The sequence below is a fragment of the Haliaeetus albicilla genome, chromosome 10 (assembly GCF_947461875.1).
Source record: "Haliaeetus albicilla chromosome 10, bHalAlb1.1, whole genome shotgun sequence".
Taxonomy (NCBI): domain Eukaryota; kingdom Metazoa; phylum Chordata; class Aves; order Accipitriformes; family Accipitridae; genus Haliaeetus; species Haliaeetus albicilla.
Genome location: NC_091492.1, coordinates 2,778,916 through 2,805,243, shown reverse-complemented (window position 1 = coordinate 2,805,243; position 26,328 = coordinate 2,778,916). Strand labels below are relative to the sequence as shown.

The 26,328-nt window shown below is 46.0% G+C and overlaps 1 protein-coding gene and 1 non-coding gene across 3 annotated transcripts in view; both read right to left on the bottom strand.

Moving 5' to 3' along the window:
* Window positions 1-20,511, bottom strand: part of FBXO31 (F-box protein 31) — a 29,750-nt gene extending 9,239 nt beyond the window's left edge. Inside the window, exons 1-6 of one of the 2 annotated variants that reach the window (XM_069793321.1) lie at window positions 20,087-20,511; window positions 11,368-11,439; window positions 8,437-8,523; window positions 3,839-3,915; window positions 2,307-2,474; window positions 1,503-1,577 (exon numbers count right to left, since the gene is read on the bottom strand). In XM_069793321.1, the coding sequence (XP_069649422.1) occupies window positions 1,503-1,577; window positions 2,307-2,474; window positions 3,839-3,915; window positions 8,437-8,523; window positions 11,368-11,439; window positions 20,087-20,477 (870 nt within the window). In that variant the 5' untranslated portion in view covers window positions 20,478-20,511. The remainder of the gene's footprint in view (window positions 1-1,502; window positions 1,578-2,306; window positions 2,475-3,838; window positions 3,916-8,436; window positions 8,524-11,367; window positions 11,440-20,086) is intronic. The other variant, XM_069793322.1, reaches the window with a different exon arrangement.
* Window positions 20,512-20,921: 410 nt separating this feature from the next.
* On the bottom strand, window positions 20,922-20,994 carry TRNAM-CAU (transfer RNA methionine (anticodon CAU)). Its single transcript has one exon. It is a non-coding gene; the product is annotated as a tRNA-Met (tRNA).
* Between the last annotated feature and the right edge of the window lie 5,334 nt (window positions 20,995-26,328).

Here is a 26,328-nt window from a genome sequence, read left to right as displayed (position 1 = left end):
AATACCTGCCAGACACCACACAATAAACATGCTCCCCTTCAAATAAACTACAGGCAGAACCAATATGCCTCCTCAGAATAAAAGCGTAAGCATCGTCTGTTACTGCAAAGTAGCTGATCTACTACTTTACATCCTGACTTACCTTGCAGTAATTCATTTGTGTGCCCATAAGCTGACTTCTGTGCCCTATCCTGGCATGTTAAACACAAAAGGGGAAGCTTTTGAAAGGCACTGAAGATTTAGGGGGTTAAATCCTGCTGATTTAATACTGATGCATCTGAATCCAAAGGGTGCTTTGAAAACATCACCTGAAGTACCTCTACACCAGCTCTGACAAGTTAATACCCTACCATGAGTTAGCGCGATAACAGCTTACACTAAGATAGCAGCCTACCAAGTCATATTCCAAACCTGCTTGCTTTATCTTCTAAAGCCGGATCCTCCAATTACCATAATGCCACGCACACTTAACACAATGCTTTGAAAGTATTAAAGCATTTCTCATCTGCTACAGAACCAGAAAACACTTAACTAAACCTTTCACCCAGCTGTTTCCCATTAGTAGACAGACATTTTAAAGCATTTGTTAGAAACAACTGAAATATCAGATTTGTCACATTTAACTAGCTGGCAGCAAACACCACTACCTGGAACAGGTATTACCTGAAGGTTTTCATCCTGACATTTATACCTGCACCTTAAAATATGTACTTTGAGTCAGGAATCTGCCTTGCTGGGTATAGCCGACACAGACACAGGATAAACAACCAAATGAAGCTTTTAATCCCTCCACCAAGACGACAAGCAGTAGAAAGGTGCCCCACTGACAAGCAGGTATTCAAATCCAGCTGGTACTCAACATTAGGCCTGTGTCTGAAAGATCTTAATTATAAAGACAGGATTACCACAGAGATCAGTGTCTGGCAAGTGCTGCATGGTGCACAATGCATGTTGCTGTCTTTCTTTGGACAGGCCTGCTATCAAACAGGACTGGTGTGTGACAAAGGCACAGGAAGAAAAAGGGTACTGGGGCTCAAAAAGCATCTTGCCACAGAGAAGTGCCTAAAACAACTTTTGCTCAACAGGATGGACGTTAACAGCCTGCTCCAACACCCTGCTACACACTGAGGTAAGGCATGGGGTCTCCACCCAGACATTCTGCAGGTGTAACGCTGAATTGATCTCATATAGTGGATCCTTAAACCACACCTTGGCAAGTACAGAAGAGGTTCCCCAAGATCCTGCAGTTATTCAAATGTGGCCACTTCGATTTTGATTCAAGTCACAGATCAACTCTACCTACTTAAAAAGATCATAGTAAATCAGCCAGAAGCTACCAGCCTGGGTTTTCCTATATGTTTGATACATAGAAACTAGAAGGCAGAAGTCTACCTCCCAGATCCCAACATTAGCTAAGAGCTTAGGTAAGACAGCAATGCTTTATGTTCAGAAAGGGGATATACAAACAGCCTTAATGCAGACTCTTGGCAAAGCACTCTTACCTCTTGCCTTCCCCCTGACATCCGATGGTGATCTGTCTGGTTGCATTTCGTGGAGAACTCATCCTTCTTTACAATCTGTAGTTACCATGGAGGAGAATTTAACAGGTTACAGACCTGTTTAGAGATGCCTAGGATGATGTAACTAAGACTGCTTAGAGTAAATGCTTTACACAACAAACGTTACTGAATTTGCTACAACAGAGAAATCATGAAGTGATGCCAAGTACATCACATACAGAATAGAGAAATAAAAGCAATAAAACCCCAATGCATTCTAATGAAAGATACTAGTAAGTTGCTTCTCTATTTGAGCTTCCTTCTTCAAAGAAAAGGAAACAACCTCTCAGGAAGCTTTTCAAAGCATCCAATGTACTGAATGGATGCTACATAACCTTCTCAGGGTCCCATCTTAGAGAGAGCTGTAAAACAGAACTGGTCTGTGTGTCTGCTTGGACACATTCACCAGCTGCACAAGGCCATTTTACATATCCTTTGCCCCAGCCTGTACACATACTGGTGCCCACCCTCCCACCATGCTCCAGCCCAACAGAAGAAAGTACAACAGCCTTGCTGTACTATTGCCAGTGAACAAATTCAGAGCGGGGAGCAGCCCACACAACTTGTCAGACACATAATGAGTGTCAAGCTGGCATCCACACATATAACAAAGTGGTGAAAGCCACATCCCTTAAATAAAACTCTCATCTAGTTTTTTGATGAATCCATTTCCAGAGCCAATATGCATGCACACGCACACACATCGCACCTAGGACAGATGATGCTGAAAGTGCTAGAGGAGCTCACCTGGATATGGCCATTATGAGGTCCCTTATGACCATACATACACTCAACTGTTGCACATTTCCTCTCCATGAGATGAATCCTGAAGAGAGGTTTGAATCTCATCGGGTCATCAACATGAGGGTCATGAGGTGGCAAGTACATCCACCCGATGATGAACAAACCGTCTACCTGCAGAGGGATGGGAGACAAAGCATACAAGATCAGCCTTGCATGCTTTCTGTTGAGTTTGCAACAAACAACTTCAGGGCCTGTTCTGCAACAGGGCAGGAGCTGTAGAACAGCTTGCTGCATTTCCAAACTGCTTTCCAGCAATTAAACCAGACCATATGCACTCACAGCACACCCCTGGTGAAGAGGGAGAAGGTTTCTTTACGAGGCTTCCTGCACCACTGGAAAATGATCGGGCCTTTATTACTGCAAACGACTTTGTGACAGCTGCTTGGTGTGCAGGATCCAGAGGGAGAGGCTGCACTGAAGAGACCACACAGCTAGTCAAACTCTAATTGGTTTGAGAGCTCATGCTGGCAGATACTCGCATAGACGAATTCTGCTTCTCATGATTATCTGTGCCTTTTGGACAAGGAATTATTTGGCTCTGTTACTCACAGACAGCACAGGAAGCAACAATCTCCTCTGCTGAGAGGTACAAGTGCCAGCCCTCTTCCTGCATGCCTAACAGAATCCTTCCCCTCAAGCTCTGCAATTCCAGAGAAAGGATATTTTCTGAACAGAGAAATCTGAGACAAAAGCAGACCAGCACCACAAAGGCACACTTGTCTTTATAAGGTCACAAAATCATGTAAGTATTGGCGCACTTGGATGCACTCTTATACCAGTTCATGGAACAGAATCTTGCAAAACCCAAAGGCCTCGTGATTTGTTGCGCTTCAACCTGTCAGCTATGGAACCTTGGTGCAAAGAACAAGGGCTTCAGCCAAACTTCTGGCCCAGCTCTCACTAATACATAGTCAAACGTTGTTCGTTAACTGCTCTCCTCAGCAGCACAAGAGCTGCCAGACTCCATAGGTCTTGCACCAGTATCACTACATCTGATGCATCAGTCTTAGACATGGCTGGTGAAAAGCATGGCAAACTACAGGAAGGAGAGGTGCGTGAAAACAAGTGCAAAACCCTTTGCAAAACGTTCAGCTGTAGGCAAAGATAATGCAGTAAGCGATGGGCCAGTGCTAAAACCTCTGCTCTACTCAATGCACAAGGAATCGACTCCTGTGCCAGCCACCGGAATATCAGCATTAAACTCTAAACCAAGCCTTTCCCTGAAACATTCCCTGTGTTTTCTGTGTGGTCCTGTGGCTGTTTGGAGTACAGCTGAAAAACAAAAGGACTGTCTGGAGAAAGATGGTGATGATGAAAAGATCCGAGAAGCAACGTCTGGGTCCCAATCACCTGCCTGAGGACTGACTGTTCAGACTTCTCAAAAGCATGGAGATGGCACCCAGGTCTAGAAAGCGGTATACAAAAGACTTATCAGTCCTTGACACCACAGCCCCCAGAATGAGGTACTCACTCACCACCACGTTCAGTAGTCCCCCATAGGGCCCAATGTCCGGCTGCCATAATCCCAGGATGTGTCGGTATCGGTGCAGCACTAGGGAACAGTGAGACACTGAAGTGAGCAAATCAAGCTAAGGAATTGGGATTTTGGGAAAAGAAAGAAAAAGGAAGACTGCTACCAGACTGCACACAACACTGACCAATACCACCCACAACTTTATTAAGGAAGAGAAAACTGGTTACACCCAACCACAGCCAGGCAGTTCTGAACTGAGGCTTCCCACAAGCTCACAGATTTATGTTGTTCTCTGCAGCCCTGCTCCTGGCCTGGCACAGGGGCAGGAGTTAGTCTCCAGGACTTTACACAAACAGATACCTCACTAGGAATTCTCAGAAAACTTCTGCAACACGGCCTTGTTAATGCAAATCACATGATACACCCAGAGCTAAAAACAAAGTATCTGCCATCTCCAGTTACCAAAAATGTACTTGATGCCTCAGACTGCAAAGCAACAGAAAATAAGGAAGGGCAGAAAGGCAGTAAGGAACAGGGAAATTTGAATATTTTGAAAGAATTTCCCTGCCTTGTATAGACAAACTTGTCTCCAGGGTCAAGCATCCTTGAAAACAGCCACCGAGAGAGCACGGGCAAAGCGCACAGACCATGCCAGCTCAGGAGATCTGGCTGTGTCACCAGGTCAGTAACGGCCTTAAAAATTCTAAGCAGCTACATTCCAGCAGTGCCCAAAAGCTGCTTCCAAGTTCCCCTCAAAGCCTACTGCAGCAGGTGAGGCTTCTCCATTTCTCATCTGAGAGCTAGGTGCACTTTCAATCCCACCAAAATGGAAGGACAAGTAAGGAACATTTTCAGCAAGCAGAAGAAAGTGTCTATTACAGAACGATCTTAACAAACATCCTCTCTTGAGGAAAGCTTAGAGATGCTAATTGCCTCCAGTCCTTACACAGTCAGCCATTAATTTTGTCTATGCAATTTCCTGACATGACCAGTAACCTTCACATAAAGACATTACATGCAATCTGGCATTTTGGGCAGGAACAACAGGATGCAGATTATTTCTATGAAGATGGCAAGAAGATACTACACTTGCCTTACAATGATGTTCACGGCCAACTCAGAAGGCCACAATAACCCATTTTAACCTACGGGTCTGGCTTGAATAATGGGTTTTGCTTTGCGTCAATTTATAGGAAGAACTGTATTTCAGTGCAGCTGTTACAACAGCTTTGTTTCATTAACTACTTAAGATAGCAAGAACTATAGAGTGTTTTTATTACACCAAAGCAGAGAACTTCCACAAAGGTTTAGGACAGCAGGGAGGGTTGTCCAGAGCTGCTGCCAACTGGCCTGGAGGAGCCTTTTCCTGTGCAGTAAACAATTTAAGATTGATGGCCTGGTTTCACCCAGTGAACCGAGTGCAGCACAAACAGCACTAAGGCAAGCAAGCAAACCACATTCCCAGTCTTCTTGTCTCAGTGCAGTAATTACATATTAATAAATGGTATGTGCATAAGCCGCTCCACCCACCACAATCTGCCTTCTACCCTGTCTGGCATGGAGCTGATAAAACCCAGCTTTTTTTGGTTTTTTTTTAGGACAGAAAACTTGATGCAAGTTATGCAAGAGTGATGAGGACATCCCTCCTCCCCCAGCTCCTGTCAGAAGCACTTTCAGAGCTGTAGCTACAATCGATGGACTTTTCAACAGCGCAGAAAGCGTCTGCTTGACAAGGCAAGCCCTTCCACTCCAAGGCACATGCCTGTCGAGGGCAGTTTGTGTGCTCACTTTGAGTGAACAGCCAGCTGCAGCTGCAGCTCAGCTCACCAGGAGACATGGAGGTTCAGGAAACGTGGCTGAGTCACAGGCACAGCCTGCTTCACCATCTGCCCTGACCACCCAGAAACCTGGGGCTGCAAAGGAGGGAGGCGGCCAAAAAATCCTATTCACCTCCAGAAGAATCCTACCCACTGGATAGCAGCTTCTGTGCTTAGCTTGCACCACTACTGTAAGCAGCTCTTCTTTTTTAATTTTTTTTTTTTTAAACCCCAGCTGTTTGGCACCACAGAAGTCTCCAGATGAGCTGATGGGAAACAGGCTGCAGCGTGAGCAGTGCTTCACCCAGCCTCACCCTCCCTCCACACCAATGCCTGCAGCAGGGACACTTTAACAGACAAGTCATCTCCCTCACTTGCTCAGGGTGCTGTGGACTCCTTCTCCTCCCCTTCTTTCAGGAAAGGAAGTTACTGGGGAAAACACTGGTACTTGGGCAAAGGCCCAAACAAGTCTCAAAGCAAAAGTACAGCTCCATTTTCAAGCCTGGGGTGTCTCCGGGCTCCAGCGAGCCAGCAGCTATATTCATTGCAGGGAAAACCTGATGAATTCCAGCTCTGGCTCTCCCTGGCGGGAGACAGGATGGATCTGACAGTTGTTTCCCTCCCTGCTCCTCGAAAGAAAACAGCACTTGGGTCTTTCTCCAAGGTTTTCCTCTGCTATGCACGCTGCCTATTTTTCTCAATCCTGAAGAAGCCTCTTGCCTATCCAAATTTCTGAGCCCACATCCTGCCAAATGAAGCAAAAATACATCCACTGGACACTTCAGTACAACTCCCACCCAGCCTCGATATTACCCATGTTGCCCCAAGCAGCCCTGCAGGCTCTTCAGATGGAAAGGCAGCTTGAATCTGTCTGGGGATGGGCTAGGAAAAGCAGTGAAACCCCAAGCTCCCACCAACCAAAGGATGCCTGGGAAAGGTCTAATGCCTGTGCTTTTCTTTAGGAGTTAGACACAGGACAAGGAAGTGACACCGAGTAAATGCACAGCGATTCAAGCAAGCATCACAGTGCTGGCACACCACAGACACCATAGGTATGAACAAACAAGTTACAAACCCAGAATGGGTTATTAAAACAGGAAGAGAGCAGATGATTTCAGATGTCTCTGTTTTAACTAAATCTTATTTCATGACCTCTGTCCAGCTTGGACAGCACAGGCAGAGAAATGCAAAAACCTAACACGGGAGTTTTCAGTGAAATCTGCAGCCTGTAAAGCAGAGGTAGCTCACTTTGAGTGGAAAAGACCTGATCCACTACAACTCTCTTGGACTCTCAGGATGCAGCAAGGTATCTATAAGCAAAATGAGTTGGAATGTAAGCAGTTACTGCCCCCCAGCTGGTGATAACTGACCTGCTAGTGGAAAGACCTAAGTGTCAGCCAGGCTAGCTTAAACCTTGGGGAAAGCGATCTGAGCTGACCAGGCTAATGCTGCGTGAATATAAATTAGGAAGCAGTCACATGGTAAATCCTGGCAACACGGTCTCAATACAGAGGAGGGGAAAAAGGCAAAAAGGGGCAATTGCATCTTAAACCACATTGACTGTTCCCCTAGTAATACAACACACCCCTAGAGAAAAGGGGCATGAGACATCAGAAGTTTGGGGCTGCAGCTAAAGAATGAACAACTGAGGGAACAGCACAAAATGCCATTTGAGAGCCACCACGAACGGCACGTTTGGAGCAAACACCCAGGTAACAATCTACAAAGGAATCCCTCATCCTGGGGGACAGCTTGGACATGCCTCTCCTTCCCATCGAGCTCCAGAAGAAGGCTGGTGTTGACAGGCAGGACTGTCAAATCTAAAACTTTCTACTGATTCCTGCTGTAGCACTGCTGCTGCTTGTCTGTCATGACTCACATTAAAGACACCATCTTCTCTGCGTGGCCAATGCTCGACTGCTTTTGTTAGCACAGGTAAGTCTGCAGCATCCACTCCACTCATTAGCATGTGTGAAAAAACTACATTCCCAAGCACCAGTGAGTTAGTAACTTGAGTATGCAAAACTCTGCAGACCCAAAGTAGCATTAGAGACAGCTCAACAACCCCTCCAAATCCTAAGCAGTACTGGCTTCCTTAACTGATGTAAACTAATCAGTACTTCCCCCCAACTCCTGCTTAACAGCAAGCGTTAAACTCCAATGTTTTACTGTTCTTCCCTCAACACAACATCAGGAGGAAAGGAACAGTTTACTCAGAGCAGCTATTTCACTGAGGAAAGCAAATCACAATCTCTGAAACACCAGCAGAATGTTTACTAGAGAGGGAGATGGTGGTTAAAAGGATTCACTGGGCAGGGAGGGAATTAGCATGGAAACCCTCAGCATTTTGCACTGGGAAGGGCTGTGGATCTGAATGCAGCTTATCTGGATCACGACAAAGCTTTTTGCCAGTCCAGAGCTTATTTAAACTTGCTTTTGGGAGCCCTCACCAGGGTATCTGAATACTTTGTTCTAAGAGAGGAGCAATCCATGAAGAACAGAGTGAACAGAGACCCTCCTTTTTGTGCCCAGTCAGGACAATTTTCTAACTCAAAGCACTTCAAAATGAGACCAACATATCTCACTGCCTGTCCTACTCACACTGTCACTCTAAAGGGTCAGAATACTCCACTAACGAGCAACAGAAAGAACAGACCAACTGGCATCCTCCATGCTGTCCCAAGGTCCACCCCAAAATAATTTGCTTAAAGCAACGTCACACTCCATGCAGCATCTTGTGTGTGCTTAGTGCAGGAAGCATCAACCAGCAGGAGGTACGTACGGCAGGTGTAAACATCTCTGTACTCCATGTGCTCGTAGTCGGGAAGGATTTTCATAAAACGCCCCGACTTCACTCGTGGGTTTATACCTGAACAGACACAGCAGGGTAAGTACCAAGGAACTCTGCTCCACTGTAACCAGCACTTAACATTACGATGAATCTGGACCAGCCACACAGGAAAGTCAAACTCTCTTTTGACTTTACTTCCAGTTGTGGTGCACCATTTGTTTCCATCAGCCCCAGACTCAGGTATACCCACTTAGCAGGATTACTCACACAGAACTTGGCATGTTCAAGATTCCCACAGACAATATTTACAAATGGCATCCAGTGAATTCAAAGTGGAATCAGGATCCTCCTCAAACTCAGTAGTGCAGCTGTAATGAGCACCACTGTCTCAAGATGACCACTTAGGCCAAGTAACTACACGGACAGTAGCCCAGGCCTTGGATTAGTTATGCTTTCTAGCGCTTAAGCTCAGTTCCTCATTTCCCACATTACTTTTTACAGAACAACAGTGGACAGAAAAGTGCATGTGCATCCTGCCTGTAGCCCCAGATTAACTCTTCTGCAATTAAAGTTTATGGGACAGTAGAGAAAATGGGGTCACACCACCACAAAACTGTTCCACTAAGTGTTTGCAACAGGGCAAACTACTGAATCTGAGCAGGAGAGCTAAGATTGTGCATCCCTGAAAGCCCGAAACTGCTGCCAGGCATTCTGACTTCAGAGCCACCATTGCTAGTTAGGATTGCCAAATGGATAGGGACACAGTCCTTATTCAGAAGTGCAATAAAGTCTATCACAGAGGTGGTTCTCCCACGTCAAGTGCGACTCTTTGCCAATGGATGCTATGGATTCAGAAACTACTTTGGTGCAAAGGAAGACTGGAAACATATGTGTAAGACAGATCCATGGCTGTGAGATACACTACTGGGCTAGAGAGAGACCATTGTTGCAAGCCAGTAAGGCCATTTTTACATATAACTTGTGTATTAAAAAACCCACTAAATATAATTTTAATATATCTGAACCATGGAACCATTGTAGTGAAAAAGACTACAGGTCATGAAGAGATGTTCTGCCATTTAAGACCGGCAATGCAGAATTAAGATCCAATATGGCATGTGCTGCATGGCTGTTACCACACCAGTGTCATACAGAGATACCAGACTGAATGGGAAATATGGGAGGCCTCAAGCGCTAACAAGATTTCTCTGTGGACATCAAGGTGCCAGTTCAGCATCACTCGGCCCTCCCACCCAGGCAAATTAGGCAGTTCCATTCCTAGTGCACAAATAGGTAAAGAGGGACACTAGGTGTTGTGGTTTAACCCCAGCCAGCAACTAAGCACCACGCAGCCACTTACTCACTCCCCCCCCATCCAGTGGGATGGGGGAGAAAATCGGGAAAAGTAGTAAAACTCCTGGGTTGAGATAAGAATGGTTTAATAGAACAGAAAAGAAGAAACTAATAATGATAATGATAACACTAATAAAATGACGACAGTAGTAATAAAAGGATCGGAATGTACAAATGATGCGCAGGGCAATTGCTCACCACCCGCCGACCGACACCCAGCCAGTCCCCGAGTGGCAAATCCCTGCCCCCCCCCTTCCCAGTTCCTAAACTAGATGGGACGTCACATGGTCTGGAATACACTGTTGGCCAGTTTGGGTCAGGTGCCCTGGCTGGGCATGAGAAGCTGAAAAATCCTTGACTATAGTCTAAACACTACTGAGCAACAACTGAAAACGTCACTGTTATCAACATTCTTCACATACTGAACTCAAAACATAGCACTGTACCAGCTACTAGGAAGACAGTTAACTCTATCCCAGCTGAAACCAGGACACTAGGTGATGAAATAATTTTCCTGCGGATGCTCAGCAAGTCTATTAAAGATAGGATTAAAACCCTTCTATCTGTTCTTCTTTCCAGTGTTAAGATTAATGCTTGAGGTCATCACTGCTTCAGTGCTCAGCAAATACAGCACATGTAGAAGCTGAGCCAGATTTTGGGTCTGCAAAGCCTACAGAGACCTCTCATGATTGATCTCTCTGCTTTTGTTTCATGAAGCAGGACCTTCTTTGAACAGGTTCAATCTTGTTTTTTATCCTAAGGACCCCAGGTAACTCCCTCACAAAATTTGTGGTGGGGAACCAAGACAACACAGCCTGGCAGTGCTGGTATGGGAGCTCTTGGGGGCTTCATGAGGCTGAGCAACCAGCTCAGCTTCTGACTGCAAAGGGCAAGATTTGGTGACAGCGGAGACAGCCTCACCATGGATCCAAGCCTCCATTCAGTCCTTAGCCAACCCTGGTTTCTCTCATCCAATGTTCCCCCCACCCCTCCCTACTGTAAGACAGAAGATGTGCATCTCTACCTTGCAGAAGGCACAGTGGGTCTAAGGACTTGGGATCCCACTCCCCCAGACATTCCTAACACACACTGACACCTCAGCAGAGGCCCTGCCCTGCCAGGCTCTCTTCCTTCAGGAGCAACCCAGAGGAATGCTTGTCCCTTTACCTACAGTGCTTTCCCACTGTCAGCATATAACAGCATCCTTTCACGGAGATCGAGACTTAGCTACATTAGGGCTATGAAAAAATATCAGTTAATTCCTTAGCAAGATCTGGAAATGGCAAAACAGGAAAGGATAAAAAACCCCCAATACACTTATAATAAAGTTAAATTACATGCTCTTTCCCCACCAAAGGATTGGGGGTCATACACATCCCAATTCTTGGCATCTGCTTAGTACTAAATAAAACCCCAAACATGTCCAACTTCACAGATGAAACCCCTGCCATTAGCAAGTAAGTCTGAATAACTTATGCCATCAAAGTTTAATAAATATTCAACATGTATATGTTTTCAAAATTGGTAATAAGCAAGGACATACCGACCTATATCAGTTTTATCACTTACGTTTGGCATAAACATCTCGACAGGACACTCCTGTGATCTCCAATTTCCGCAAGTTTTCACAGACGCCATATTCTGCAATGACACAGACAATAATGTCAGCTTTGGCACAAAGGTGTTCTACCCAGGATCCTGGTATCTACTGTTTGAGCAAAGATGAGATCCTATTAGGTGCATTCTTTCAAGCTGCCACATTAATCCAAGAATCTTATTTCTGTTTTGAAGAGAAAACTAGATGTAATTCCATTGCAGTTTAGGAATCTAACACATTTTACAAGCAAAGCCTGCAACAAACACACCATAATAAACACAGCAAAGTTGCAGATGCTTACATCTAGACCAGAAAGACATGAAATGTGGAAGACATACTCATTCCAGCTGGGATTGTACGCCCATTTAGATCAAATCATGATTGTATGTAGTAATTACCTACTCCCACTGAGGTATCCAACAGGGAAAACTGCTTATTAGGATCCTAAAGAAAAGGTCACAGACTTTAAAGAATGAAATGGAGACATAAAACAGGCATCAGCATGTACAAATATGGTTACACTTGAAAGCAGATCAGATTGAGATGGGTCTGTTGTACACTCAAATGCCTTTGATTGCTTACAGAACACCCTGAAAACAAAGCAATCCAGAGATCTTAAAGACAGCTTTGAAGCAGAAAATTAGATTCTCTCCTTTCATTTTCAGGAAGCCAATGCCGAACTTCTAAGAAACTTTCAAAAAATAAAAGCAAGTACTAACATCTCAATGCAAGAAATCCTTAGAAGACCAGAAGGAGGAAGTGAGAGGAGGGAGATCCCAAAAAATCATCAGCAACAAAAAACACACTGCTGCAGTGACCCCAATAGATCTCAGTATGGAAAACTACCCTCCTTGACATCAAAGACATCTACAACACAGATCAAACACCAGCTTTCCTTAGCAATACCAAACATCTGCCAGTTATCTGACACAAAAGTGTATCTGTGAAGACCTTCATCAAATCATTAAATATGAAACTTATCCTCAGTCGAGCTTCCTTGAATTAACAATCACTGTGGTTGCCAAATACCACTACCTAATGCTGGTAACCTGCTGCAAATTGAGAATTCGTTTTTCATATACGAGAAAAACAGAAGTTTCCCTGAATGAATTCAACCTCCTCCTGTCTATAAATACACTTGTGGTACATGTACACGATGATAAAGCATACGCAAAGCTTACTGTCAGCCTGCCTACAGGGAATACACATTCTGCATAACATCACTTCGGGTAAGCAGCAAGTTCAGTAAAGGTAAGAGTGGGCAGAAGGTAGAACAAACATATTGCCCTTCGTTAAAAGATGCAAAAGTCAGTGGCAAAGTTCCTGCTGACTTCTGTTGCAAAAGTCAGAGGAAGCTCTAAGTGTTATCAAACACAAGGTGGGATGAGGAAGCACAATTAGCCAGAGAGCATACAGACAAGCTTGCAGGAAAGTACATCCAGCCCAGCACAAACAAGCTATTTGGTGCTGGGCTACAGCCAGCTGATCCGACACAGCCGTTCTGCAGATTTATGAAACCAGAGCTCTGCCAGAGGCTGGAAATTCAGACCCACCCTGCAGGTCACCCTGTGTCTATCCCTCCTGCCAGACTTAGCACGGCTTTCAACCACTGGTCTGCATATGTACACAAGCGGGTACGTGTTTGGTAATTACATCAAAGGGATGGAGGGAACGGTATGTTTCCTCAGCTGATCAGGAAGTTAGAGATCTTTGTAAGATGACAGAAACAGTGTGGTCATAGCCTGCTGTTTGGAAACAGCCAACTCTTCCCATAAAAACGCTCACCTGGCCAGAGAATCAGCAAGACGCACACTGTGCAGCAGGCATTGCAGCTAGATTAAATTCAGTGTCACTGAAGATATTTATACTGCATCAGAAAGGGAGGAGACATGCAGAGGATCCTGCCCAAACGGCATTTCTCTGTGTTGCTCTCTAATAGCAGTACTAGCACAGTGACATTCTCTCTTCCTCCAGAAGGTGCTAATTTTTCACAAAGCATTTTCCCTAGTAGATCTGTAAATCAGCTTGAGTGCAGTCTCAATGCAGTGCAGTGCCCAGCAGATCCACTACCAGCAGGTATGTTGAAACAACAGGATGGGGTGGGAAGTGATTCGATGTTAAAAGCTCTATCCCAGTTTCATGCAAGTACCCTTCGTAACCTGCAGTGAAATTTTATGAAAGCCAAACCACTACTAAAGGTACATTTCCTAAGTGGTGTAGTTCAAATCTTTCCTGGAAAGATTCAAAGTTCTCCCAAGTAATAGCAAGTACCTTTAAAAAAAAAAAAAGACAAAAATTTAGAATTTCAGTATTGCTGCATGCTATTTGACATTAGACATCCAAGGCTTATAAGAAAGTATTATCAAGAAAAAAAAAAATCTCATTTTGGTGTGCTTTAACACTCATCTCATTTTATGCTAACTAGTCCTTATCCTGTTTTGTCCAGCAAACAACTACAAAGAGCCGAAATCCCAGAGCGATGGCTTAGCTCTGGCTAAGTGCATCCCTTAAGCTCTTCTGACCCATGAGCTGTTAACACCACGATGGCTGCTTGATGGGAAAAATCAGTCTTTTGGCTCAGAGTGCCTACAAAAACTCCAAATATCACAAGCAAGCAAGCTGGCCATCTCTTTTTAATCCAGAGGACATGAGGGACATAAAATTAACAGTAGAGCTTCAAGATAGTTACAGAAAAAAAACAAAACTGATAAGGTTTTCTTTACAGAGAATAGAAAGACTTTTCCAAGAAAGCTTTGAAGGGCTCAAGCTTCCTGGGAAATTCCACTTTGGTGCAATTAAGTCTATTTTAAGGAAACATATCTCAGTGCAACAGCTCAGCGAGTAAAGTATTTTAAGGAGTTAATAGTCACAGAAATTCACATACAAAATTTATACCGTTAACAAATGGCTACTTAATCCTGCTTCAAAAGCAAGGATAGAAATTGGTTTTAAAGTTCTTACTTGACCAGCTGGAAAGCCTGTTTTATTAGGTTTATAAGGAGCACTCGAAAGATTTACCAAACACACAGTGACACACTGCTGTTTCCATGGTCACATGCACTGGAATTTAAAGGACTTGGAAAGGCAGTCTCCTTTTATTATGAGCTGCACTAACACTTTTGCAAGTGTAATTTACTCCCTGGCCTGCTCTCGCCATAAGCTCTTCTAAGCCTCACGTTCCCTTCTCCTTTCTACAAGAAGCCGCATCAACCACCTCCTTCTGTGGCCTACACTGAAGTTTAAAAAACAAACAAACAAACAGGGCTCTTCCAACCCAGGTAAGGAAGAACCTCTGCACTCGTTATCACAGACCAAATTACTGCTTTCTCTTTCTCAGCGTGGCAATGCTAGTAAGCAGCTGCAAGCACTGCATGTGGACGCATGCAATTCAGAGGAAATGAGGATGTCTGGTAGAGCTTGACACCCTTACCATTGCTAAGTTTCAACTGTGCCCTGAATAATCAACACCTCCCATTACTCCTGAATAAATGCCTCTTTACAGGGCTGTACACAGAACAGAAGGCATAGAAACTTACTGGATTATTTCAGAGACCACAAAAATGGGAGATTCTCAGGCTAGCATCTCTGAAATACCAGGCGGACAAGTTTGGAACTGGCCTCTTGTTTCCAAAGGCTGAACTATCAAATTAAAATACACCAAATACTTTCAAACATTTCTCCCAGGGGAAGGCTTGTAGTTACCACCAAGATATTTTGCAGCCGCAAATACAGAGCTGAGCAAAAGGAGATTTGATCTGCGACAAATGAAAGCATTTGCAGAAACCCTAACGCAAAAGATGAGTAGCTTCAGATCTACAGCTTACAAACAGATCTAAGAAAGACCCTATGAAGGGTGGCTATGGCTAGTGAGCACCTGCCATCAGCTGTGAGAAACAGCCATTGGCTTTTAGACAGCATCTTGACAAAGAATGTGGTCAGAGATGAAGAAAAGCCCACTGTGGGTCACTAAAGAAACACACTATGCAATGGTTTAACCTCACATAAAGGGAGATTAGAGCCTTGTGACTTATTAAAACCACCTTCGCATTTACTAGGGTGCAGCACTAGAAGAAATTGTTCCTGTTGTGGGAGCAGCTGTAGATCAAACTCCTGCGTGGATTTTCTGGAGTCCTGTAAGAGCTGAACTCCATGCAACAGTCCCCTCACTGAGTGAGTACATAAACTAATTTCCCACTCTTCTCCACAGACACCTCTTTCTATAAAACTTGCTGAAGGTTAGCATCTTTAACACCTTGGCTGACATTTTTCAGCAGGTACAAAAGGCGTTGGAGGTTGTTTTCACAAACAAAAGCCTTTTCATCCAAGTTCTAGGTTTGGTTATTCTGAATTACTGGTCTGTTTCCAGGTGTTGTGCTGCACTCATGCTGTTTTAAGATGAAAGTGGTTACCATTTAAAATGGACTATCAGGTGTTAATCAAGGTAGGTCAGGCCACCAGCCAGGGTGAAACAAGCTTTAATTCTGCTCCCACTGCAGAGATCAGCAATCTCCTATTTATAGAAAACATGAAAGCAACTGCAATCCTCTTCTTGCCAAAGAAGCAATTCAGAGACATTGTTTACCCTGAACAGTTGCAATGATAAAAGGACAACAGCCCTAACAGGCATGCCAGTGTTACACAACTACTTCTGGTCAATCCCAGCACACTCCCAGTTCACAGTCACCAGCAAAAGCCACTCCACTTTCAGGAAGACAAGCTCTGGATGGTTGCACTGATCACAACACATTCTCAAGACTAATCTACAGCTGAGTGTGGTGGGTTGACCCTGGCTGGATGCCAGGTGCCCACCAAAGCTGCTCTATCACTCCCCACCCCAGCTGGACATGGGAGAGAAAATATAACAAAGGGCTCATGAGTCAAGATAAGGACAGGGAGAGATCACTCAATCAATTACCGTCACAGGGAAAACAGACTCGACTTGGCGAAAATTAATTTATTGCCAATCAACCAGAGTAGGGTAATGAGAAATAAAACCAAATCTCAAAACACCTTCCCTCCACCCCTCCCTTCTTCCCAGGCACAGCTTGACTCCCAGATTCTCTACCTACCCTCCCCCAGCGGCGCAGGGGTACAGGGAATGGGGGTTATGAGCAGTTCATCACACGTTGTCCCTGCCGCTTCATCCTCTTCAGGGGCAGGACTCATCACACTCTTCCCCTGCTCCAGCGTGGGGTCCCTCCCACAGGCGACAGTCCTCCACGAACTTCTCCAACGTGGGTCCTTCGCACGGCTGCAGTACTTCACGAACTGCTCCAGCGTGGTGGGTCCCCTTCACGGGCTGCAGTCCTTCAGGCACAGACTGCTCCAGCGTGGGTCCCCCGCAGGGTCACAAGTCCTGCCAGAAAACCTGCTCCAGCGTGGGCTCCTCTCTTCACAGATCTGCAGGTCCTTGCCAGGAGCCTGCTCCAGCGCAGGGTTCCCACTGGGTCACAGTCTCCTTCGAGCACCCACCTGCTCCGGCGGATATCTGCTCCACTGTGGACCTCCATGGGCTGCAGGGGGACAGCCTGCCTCATCATGGTCTTCACCACAGGCTGCAGGGGAATCTCTGCTCTGGCACCTGGAGCACCTTCTCCCCCTCTTTCTTCACTGACATTGGTGTCTGCAGGGTTGTTTCTCTTACATGTTCTCACTCCTCTCTCTCCAGCTGCTGTTTCTGTGCCCGCTGCAACTTTTTTTCCTTCTTAAATATGTTATCACAGAGGCGCTACCACCATCGCTGATGGGCTCGGCCTTGGCCAGCAGCAGGTCCGTCTTAGAGCCGGCTGGTATTGGCTCTGTCAGACATAGTGGAAGCTTCTAGCAGCTTCTCACAGAAGCAACCTCTGTACCCCCACCCCCCGTCCCACTACCAAAACCTTGCCACACAAACCCAATACACTGAGTTGGCCCACAGCAGTGTGAAAGCAAGATAGCAATGCTCAAGGGATTGAGCGCCCCATCTAACTCAGGCAACGGCCAGGCTTTTTCTTACATTCAGCGTTGCCCCTGTCCAAGATGAAGGTAGAAAATGGCTAAAACAAAGCACTGCAACAATCAGCTTCTCTCAGAGAAAAACCATTATGTTTAATTTTAGGATTGTCTTTCTTGTCTCTTTACTCTTGTACATTCTGAAAACACAAACAGTTTTGCATATACAACTGACACAAAGTTGAAGTTTACCAGTTACTTCCTCAAAGAGCTCAGCTGTGGAACATCACCAGTAGGCTTCAGAGTGAATAAGCCATCAATACAAGAAGTATGCTAGGAGAGGCACACGTGCTCTTACTCCGCTTCCAGGACAGGCAGCTTCACAAGAAGACTCAGGCAGATACAAGCACACACTTAGGAACTGTCCTCAGTTGGGAAGTGGCTTGTTTATAAAAAAGATTACTAAAAGTAATTACATTTTATGTTTGACTATCATACAGTCACCGATGTACAGCTATGCAGAAACACAGTACAGGATATTCTAAATTTTATATGTGTATTTATATACTAATACCTGATGTCCATATATGTCCTCAAGTAGTTGCACTCATCACACAGTTGCACGCTTACATTTGAACACACTCAGCAGCTGAGCATGTGCAACATATCACTGAAATATATGCAGAGACATTTAACTGCAAAACAGCTCCACAAAGCAATGACCAATTTTATAGTCATGTGTACAAATACTCACTTACAGTACTACCACAACAGTAATTACTTCACTGCTGTGTAGAGCAATGCAAAGCACTATGAACAGTGCGAGAAGTCCAGATTAGGAACTGCTTGGAGAACATGACTGATTAAAAGATTGCAGTAACAGTTTCATAGATGTAGTAAGTTTTTCAGCCAGGAATTTGACCCTTATCTGCTCAGCACAGCTTGCACACCATGCCTTTGGTACAAGGTCTACTTCAATCACACCAGCAGTCCACCAATAAGTTCTTTGACAGTAGCTGGAATGGATACATTGGGGAAACACAAGAAACTGTGTGTGAAAAGAGAATAAAAATTTGTTCTAGGCACCTCTCACCTTGTAGCTAGCTATGGGCCTTGAGACAAAAGGGCAGTATTATACTTTCCCTTCCTGTCTGGTTTAGTTTAAGCCATACAAAGCCCAATGTTTCTTTAAATTTCAGCTAAGCTTTTGAACACTGCTTTATCTACTGGCAATAAAATCCAAGGAGCAGTCATGAATTTAATAAATATATTTATTTCCCCATCAGGCCTACTTTAGTGGTTCCTTTACAAGACAATCTAGCCTATATTTAAAAGTTATGTACGTTTCTATATAAACATTTTGCCAGGATCATAACCTATCAAAATAATTTACCAGTGAAGTTTTGCAAACCATTCATGAAACACACCAATGTCCATGAGGACTCTATGTCAGTAGAGGAGTATAAGGAAAGAATGAATGCCATTTTATTAGCCTGTCTCCGAAAAACAATGTTAAGTTATTGGGACAATGGGATCATCCCATGCTGAACTAAGAAATAAGAATGCTTTGGTATACGTTTTCCAGGTACAGCCTTTGTACTGTCCAAGGGTTCTTGGAGAGTGCTGATAAGGCATGAAATCATTCCTGCAAGGTTTAATGCATTTGAGCTGATCCCACTGCCTATGGCAGGCAGCCACTCTGACATACCTAAATTCTTCATCCCGATGCCCTCACTGGTATTAAAAACAGAAAACAAACAACAACAACAAAATATACATGACTTCATGTGCTGGCAGCAGATGCACCTGGCAGGATCACACTATTTAGAGAGATGATGAGCACAACAAGACAGCCCTTGGAGGGTGGGACAGCCACTGGATTAACAGACAGGACAGAAAGCCACACTGATGTGAGGAAAAGGACAAGGAGTAAAGAGTAAGAATCACAGCCTAACAGAACAGGGCCACAGCAACACAGAACTGAGACACTACTGAAAAAAAAAAAACAACCAACCCCCAAGCCTTTGCATTAATGCAGCACAGCATCCTTGCAACAGACACTCCCCAGAAAATGCACATGCAAACCAGGAACCCCTCCGAACGTGGCACCGTGCTTCCAGAGACGGGCCAGGAATGGATGACCTTACCCAGGCCTGCCCTCCTCCACCCACTGAGTAGACCCCAGCTTTACCTGCTGTGCCTCCACAGCTCCAGGACCCCCACCTGCACACCCAAGGACTCCTTTCTTCCCCAGTGCAGCCCCATTGTGCAGGGACTGATCGTTCCCTATCCTCACTGCCTGAAATACCCCATCCACATCCAAGAACACCCTACATGGAGGCATCATCTGCCAAGGCGTAGGCCTGGTCCCATCCCCATTTCTCCTTTCCAGCTGCCACCGCGGAGAACAACCCCAGCTTGATGCTCTTTGCTACAGCTGCTCACACGTCACCCCTTTTCCAGAAAGTGCCACCAAGAAGGGACTGTGTCCAAGAGGACGCGAGAGCTGCCCTCTTCTCCACCCTCCAGACACGGATCCCTGCACCCCTCATAGCTCCAAAACCCGCACCCCCTCAGGCCCCAGCTCCTTCCTGCACCCCTTTAGGGGCCCCACTCCACACCTCATCACCTTCCCCACACCCTCCGGGCCCCTGACCTTGCACCCCCGGCCCCATCTCTTCTCTGCATCCTCCAGCCCCCGCCCCCCCGGGGCCATCTCCGCAGGGCGTCCCCGGCCCCCCACCTCGGGGCGGGCGGTACCTTCGCGGCAGCGCCGCCGCCAGATCGTGTCGGTGCGGAGGATGCGGCGGAAGGTGGTGCAGACTCGAGCCAGGCTGGGCAGATCGGTACCGGGCAGAGAGCCGAAAATCTGCACCAAAAGCTCGGGGGGCAGCTCCAGAAGAGACAGCGGGGCCCGTCCAGCCGGGCCGGCCTCAGCGGGATGCGACGCGGGCCTCCCGCCCTCGATGCGCTCCGCCGCCGCCGCCTCCTCCTCGTCGTCGCCGCCGCCGCCGCCGCCCGCCTCCTCGGGGTCAGTGTCGGTGTCGGGCTCGCTGTCGCCGGCTCCACCGCGCCGCTGCTCCCGAGCCGCTCCCCGCCGGCGGCAGCCGCGGGCCGGGCCCACCCCGCAGAGGCGAGCGCACACCGCCATGGCCGCAACCGCTCTGCCCCGGGGGTGGGATGGAGGTGGTGCGCGGCGACGCACTGCGTCGCCGGGCCCGCCCACCTGCGCGGCGCCGCCAATCAGCGCCTCTCCCGCCGGCTCGCCACGCCCCCGCGGATAAACGGCCGTGCGGCCGGCCGTTAGCCGCCCCGCCCAGACAAGAAGAGTCAGCGGGAGGTCGAGCCCGCCGGGGTGAGTTCGCCCCCTAGTGTGCAGGAGGACCGAGCGCCTGGCGGGGAGCCGGTGCTCCCGGTAACGTGCCCGGTAACGGCCGGCGCTGCAGCCCGCTGCCAGGCCTGTGGGGCTCGCCCCGGTCCCGCCCCCTGCTGCAATTCGATTAAAAAAAAACCCAAACATATATATATACACACATCCCCTTCCCTTGAAAGGCCGTGCAGGGGGGGAAAAAAAAAAAAAGGAGGAAACCACTACTGCCCCGTGTGAGGATCGAACTCACGACCTTCAGATTATGAGACTGACGCGCTACCTACTGCGCTAACGAGGCTCCTCGCGTACAGTTTTCCCGCGCGGCGCCCTTCTGCACCCCCGCCCGCCCCCCCGGGACCTCCCCGGTGTCTATTCCCTGGGGTGCTGCCTGAGAAACCTCGTTTCTTTGCAAATGGCTCCTTTTTCTGCAGGAGAGACCTATCTGGGGTTGTGTTTTGGTTTTTGTTTTTTTTTTCCCGAATTCTTTTTTTTTTTTTCCCGAATTCATTCTTTTCCCATGCTTTTCTGCAAGACAGACCTGACATTTTTTGCAAATGTCTCCTCTTTCCCATGCTGTTCTGCAAAACAGCTGCATTCCTGAAAGGGTCCTTCAGGGTTCCGCAACATCCTCATCCAGCTCCACTGGCCTGGAATGGATTGCGAGGGCTGCATTGACAAGACACTCGCAAGGAAATCGAGTCGTGTCCACGCAATTACAAAAATTAAACTAACCTCGTTTGCCTCTCTGCTGTGAAGAGTCGCTGTTCGACTGGGATTTCTGCAGTGAAATGAACTCCATGCATTCAGCGCAGAAGAGGGTCCCCTGCGATTCCGGCAGCAGTGCTGCCCTGAATCCTAATCAACAGGCCTCACCCTCAGTGAGGGTCTCAAGGCAGCGGTCACCATGACAATCAAGCAACAAATACCTAAATTGGAAGACAACGGGAAAACAGACATTTAATTGATGCAGAAAGGCTCCAAACCCCGCCCACAAGGATCACTGCAGGGAGGTTGTTTGCCTGCAGAGCGAGCGACTGGCAGAAGATGAAGGAGGAACAGACTTTTGGACATCAGTCCCACCAGACAAGAAGAGATGTTTGGGTTGCATTGGACAGCCCAAGGATTTTGCCAAGGGTCTAGCGGGCAGCTCTTGTTGTCAGGGGGACAATACCCTGATTTCCAAGGATCTGGATGGCTATGCATAGGGGATGATCAGATGATGAGTCCAGGCTGCAAGGCTTGTGGTATGAACAAAATTGCTGCAACCACAGGATGAGTAAATGCACAGCTTCTTACAGCCTGAACCGCTGCATTCCTCCCTCCAACACTGCCCACGTGCAGAATAAGGATGTCATTTTTAATAGTGTGCTAATCCTTTGGGGCTCCAGTGACGGACAAGTTTAGTGCCCACAGTTCTGATTAAATTAAGAAAAGCCGCTCCAAGCATCTAAAACCAGGCACGTGGACAATGAGTCACCTAAACCAAATATCAACTGTTTGGAAATATGTCTGTAGCTGTTTTCCACCTGTACTGAATCACATGACTTTTCCCCCATGTTACATTACGCTCAGCTGGTACTCAAAGTTTCTGACACAGCTCTAGAAGGCCTTGTCATGTCTGTTTGTTTAGGAACTGATGGATTCGTGGAGAGGACAGGAAAAGTACTGATGGCAAGGATTTTCATGTGAATGAAACAAAGGATGTCCTTGGTGACATTGCCTGGAGCAGAAACTCAGCAGTCTACAGCACACACATGCTTTTCCCTCTTTTGCATTTTCTATTTTTATCTGGACTTTCTTCTTTCTCCTTTTCCTCCGAATGCTCCCACTGTGCCTAAGCACCCTACAACCTTCTCTCCCTTTCCCTCACCCACCTGACCCCTATAGCCTTATCCCACAGCCTTGGCTTCACGGCTGCTGAGTCACCACGTCCTGCTCCATCCCTCAGTGATCAGACCTTCCCCCTGCCCCACTGACCCCCTTTCCAGTCCAACCCAGGAGAAGGCAGGACAGCCCATCATAAATCCATGCCAGTTCCCATGGAGCTCCATCACTCCATGCTCATTTCCTCCAGATTAAGAGAAAGAAGGGGAAAAGTCTGTCCGGCTGAAATGCAGTGCCCATCTCCACGATGCACTGATGTCACCTGGCAGGGAGCAAAGCCCAGCAAAGTCAGAGGCAACGCAACAAGCCCCGTGGGCTCTCAGTGCTCGGGGTGACCGCATTTCCCCTTCCCATGGAGCAGAGTGGAGGAACCCCAGCCTCTCATCACATTAGAGAGGAGAAACAATCATTATCTTCACTCCAAGTTTCAAGATCCAGGCAGAAAAGCTTTCCAGTGCTGTTCTTGTGGAGCATCACACGACAGTTACAAGCAGAGAGTTTGGAGGCTGGGCGGCAGTGAAGGTCTTCGGGGACCAGAATCCAGAGAGCTGGTGCAGAACAGAGTGCTGATAACAGAATATAACTTACAACTTCAGTGTTTACCACCCTGTCATCAGACTATAAAATCGGCACTTTCTCCTCTGTGTTACTGAATCCATTATCTGAATCAACCAGCTTTGTTTGTGACTATAGGGAAAACAGTAAAAGTGCGTTATCATCACCTCCCATCCTCTGTGGCGCTACCAAGTGTCTGAGCACCTTTCTTTGTAAACATTACCAGAGTAATAGCCCTGAGCTTTCCAGTCCTGCCGTTTCAGGCAGGCAGCTTGCAGCCATTACCACAGGGCTCTTGAAAAAGGATGTACTAAAAGGGGAAATTTTATTGTTTCATTCCCCTTCAGCAATTAAGGAGCTGATGCGGCTCTCGCTATAGTCAATTAGTCTTCATGTTCACTCTAAAGGGCTTTGGATTCGTCCCAAAGTTAGTGTCCTCATTTTCTGTAATCCTGGAAGTGTTTACGCCTTCCCAACCTCTGAGCAGGGATGAGCCAGCTGATGGCATATCTAGCCAATTATAACCTGAACAACTAGGAGAGAATTATTTATTTTCCATTTGGCAAGAGGGACAGAAAAGTATGGCAAGGCTGGCTGAGACAGATGAACAAACCCTCTTTGCAAGCCCTGTTTGCCACACAAAGTATTTGCAGCATGTTTTTCTGGCATAAGCCTGCAGTGCGATTTCTGCTTTGTAATAAGCATTGTTGGAGGCAGGACACTCCGAAGAGAGTATATTTCAACAGAAAGACCAAAGAATTTTGCTTTGGTTTTTGTGATGTACATATTTTCATCTCAGATACCCTTTCCTTGGTATTTTAAGCCAAAAAATAGCTCTTCTCATCCTGATTTTAGTATTTCCCACTTTCTTCCTTTCTGTCTGGACATTGATCTCACCAAATTTTGCAGGATAAACTGATCAGTGGACAGTCTGGGCTCTTCGGGGAAACTCCAGAGCACTGCAGAAAATGCTGCTGATGACTCAGGAAGTGTTTTGCATCCTCCTACTTCAGAGCTGAGCTCAGTGTCCTTTCTTTATGAAAGAAGGTATGGTCTTTCTGCAACATACTGACCTTGCAATGAGGTATTAATCGATCTGAAGGTCAGCTGTGGTCATGGGTGCTTGGGGTCACCAAAGACTTTATAGCATTTCTACTAGAAGCTGTTGTTGTTCTTTCAGCTTTGGCCACGGTCCAGCTTGAACAATTTCATTGTGCCCAGCACCTCTGGCAGCTCAGTTTGCAGAAGCGTTATCCTGTCCAGGACAGATCATGGGACAGGCAGTCAGGTGTTTGAGATGCTATTACTGGGTCAGCTGCTGAGCAATGGTTGCGCAATCACAGGCAACTCACTGAACCTCTGCATGCCTCAGTTTCTCACGATGTAAATAAGGAGGGTGTTTACTGAAGCCACAGGTTACGTAGTACTCAGTTAATATTTGAATATGTGTGGAATTGCTTAAATCCTAGGAGTATTAAAAATCAGTGGAAGACTTTGTTGCATGCCGTATTATTCCACAATTTCCCTGCTATGCCTCCCACGCTCACACTGTTGTAACTGCTTGCCAAGAGGTTATGGATCTTTTTGAGTGAAAGTGGTATATAACCATAAGTTATTGTTGCGTACACCAACTGATTTACTGTGTTTCCTTGTGAAACCAATGGCTCCCATTTAAAACTTGATGCTGAAGCCAAAAAATATTTGCTGGAGCAGTAACTGATGTCAGAGTTACGGTACATGGCAACAATGTCTTGGGCAATACTTCTTGCGTGGGGAGTGCAATGAGTTTTTAGCCAAACATTCTAAGAAAATGATGGTTTTGTGACGACATTGCATACGTCTGTGTGTTAGTTTGGATTTACCATCCAAAAAAGCATCTGTCTAATAATCTCTAAAGTGTTATATTCCAAGAGTCTTGTGAAATAGGTGGCCAGATAGAGTAGACAGTGGTAGTGTTCCCACTGAGCAGCAGGCTCATCTGTTGTTAGACCTCAGAGAAAACGCCCACAGGGAATATGTTCTGCAAGTGGTCTCTTTAGTTTCACTCTTCTCAAATTACACTTTTATATCCACACAAAAGAGATATATTTTGTCATTCTCATCATTTCTTGCTAGAGTTCTCCTAACTCAGAAGGTGACTTCCACAGAGAAACTTGAAGTTTGGGAATTTGTTCATAGGGTAGTCACCATCTTAAGACAAATTTAAGACTAAAACTTCTCAGAAGAGTTATTTTAAGGCATTACAAACAATTCACTACGATCTGCTTCTGTCTGAAAATCTCCAATAGTAGCTGGGGAATGGCTGCACACTGTCTTAAAAAAATCAAGGCCCACATTGATCTTTACCTGCACTAGATCAATAAGAACAATTCATGAGAAAATAACTGAGGGAAGGTATTTTGATTCAGGTTTAAATGCAAGTTACTCTCAGCACAGCGTCCTTCCTTGTCTTTTATGGGGGTTTTCTCTCCATGTTTCTGGTGAATTTAACACTGCTGACAGCTGCTGAGCTAATGGCCCTAGACACTAAAGTGCTGTCTTCCAGCAAGGGTGTAGCACTGCAGAGGAATAGCTTCGTCTATTCACTGTAAAAAGCCTTTTCAGTACTGTTGTAGAAGAGAAATTAGGGGATGGTTTATAATTCTGATTGTGAAATACACTTACTTTGTTGTGAAGCAGTTCATATGGAAAAAATAGGAAAAGTGGGAGTTTTTCCCCAGGGAGATGCTGTAAATACCAGCTAGGGTTTGGAGTCACCATTCATACTGGCTTTTTAACAAGAGAAAACCCCCAACCTTGTGGAAGATCCAACAGTTGGGAAAACCTGGCACCTTTTTTTACTTCCAACTTAAGATTTAGTATAGCCTGCTGCCTAGGGTGCAGACAGGAGGATCTGAGCTGGAATCCAAACCCAGTTTGTGCTCTAACCTGCTTTGTAAGTTTGGGCAAATCGCATCTCTTTTGCTTCATGAAAAACTAGGGCTGACAGGTATTGTAAGAGATTGTTTAGCCCATCCTTCTCCCTGATGTAAGAACTATTCTCCCTAAACTCTTCAGAACAGATGTTTTACTAGTTTCTTGTTAAATAAAAATATCCAATGGTGACTGTTCCACTGCTTTCCTAAGCAATTAGTTCCAGTGCTCAACTATTCTTACCCTTAACCCAATGTTTAATTTCTATCACCTTTTCTAA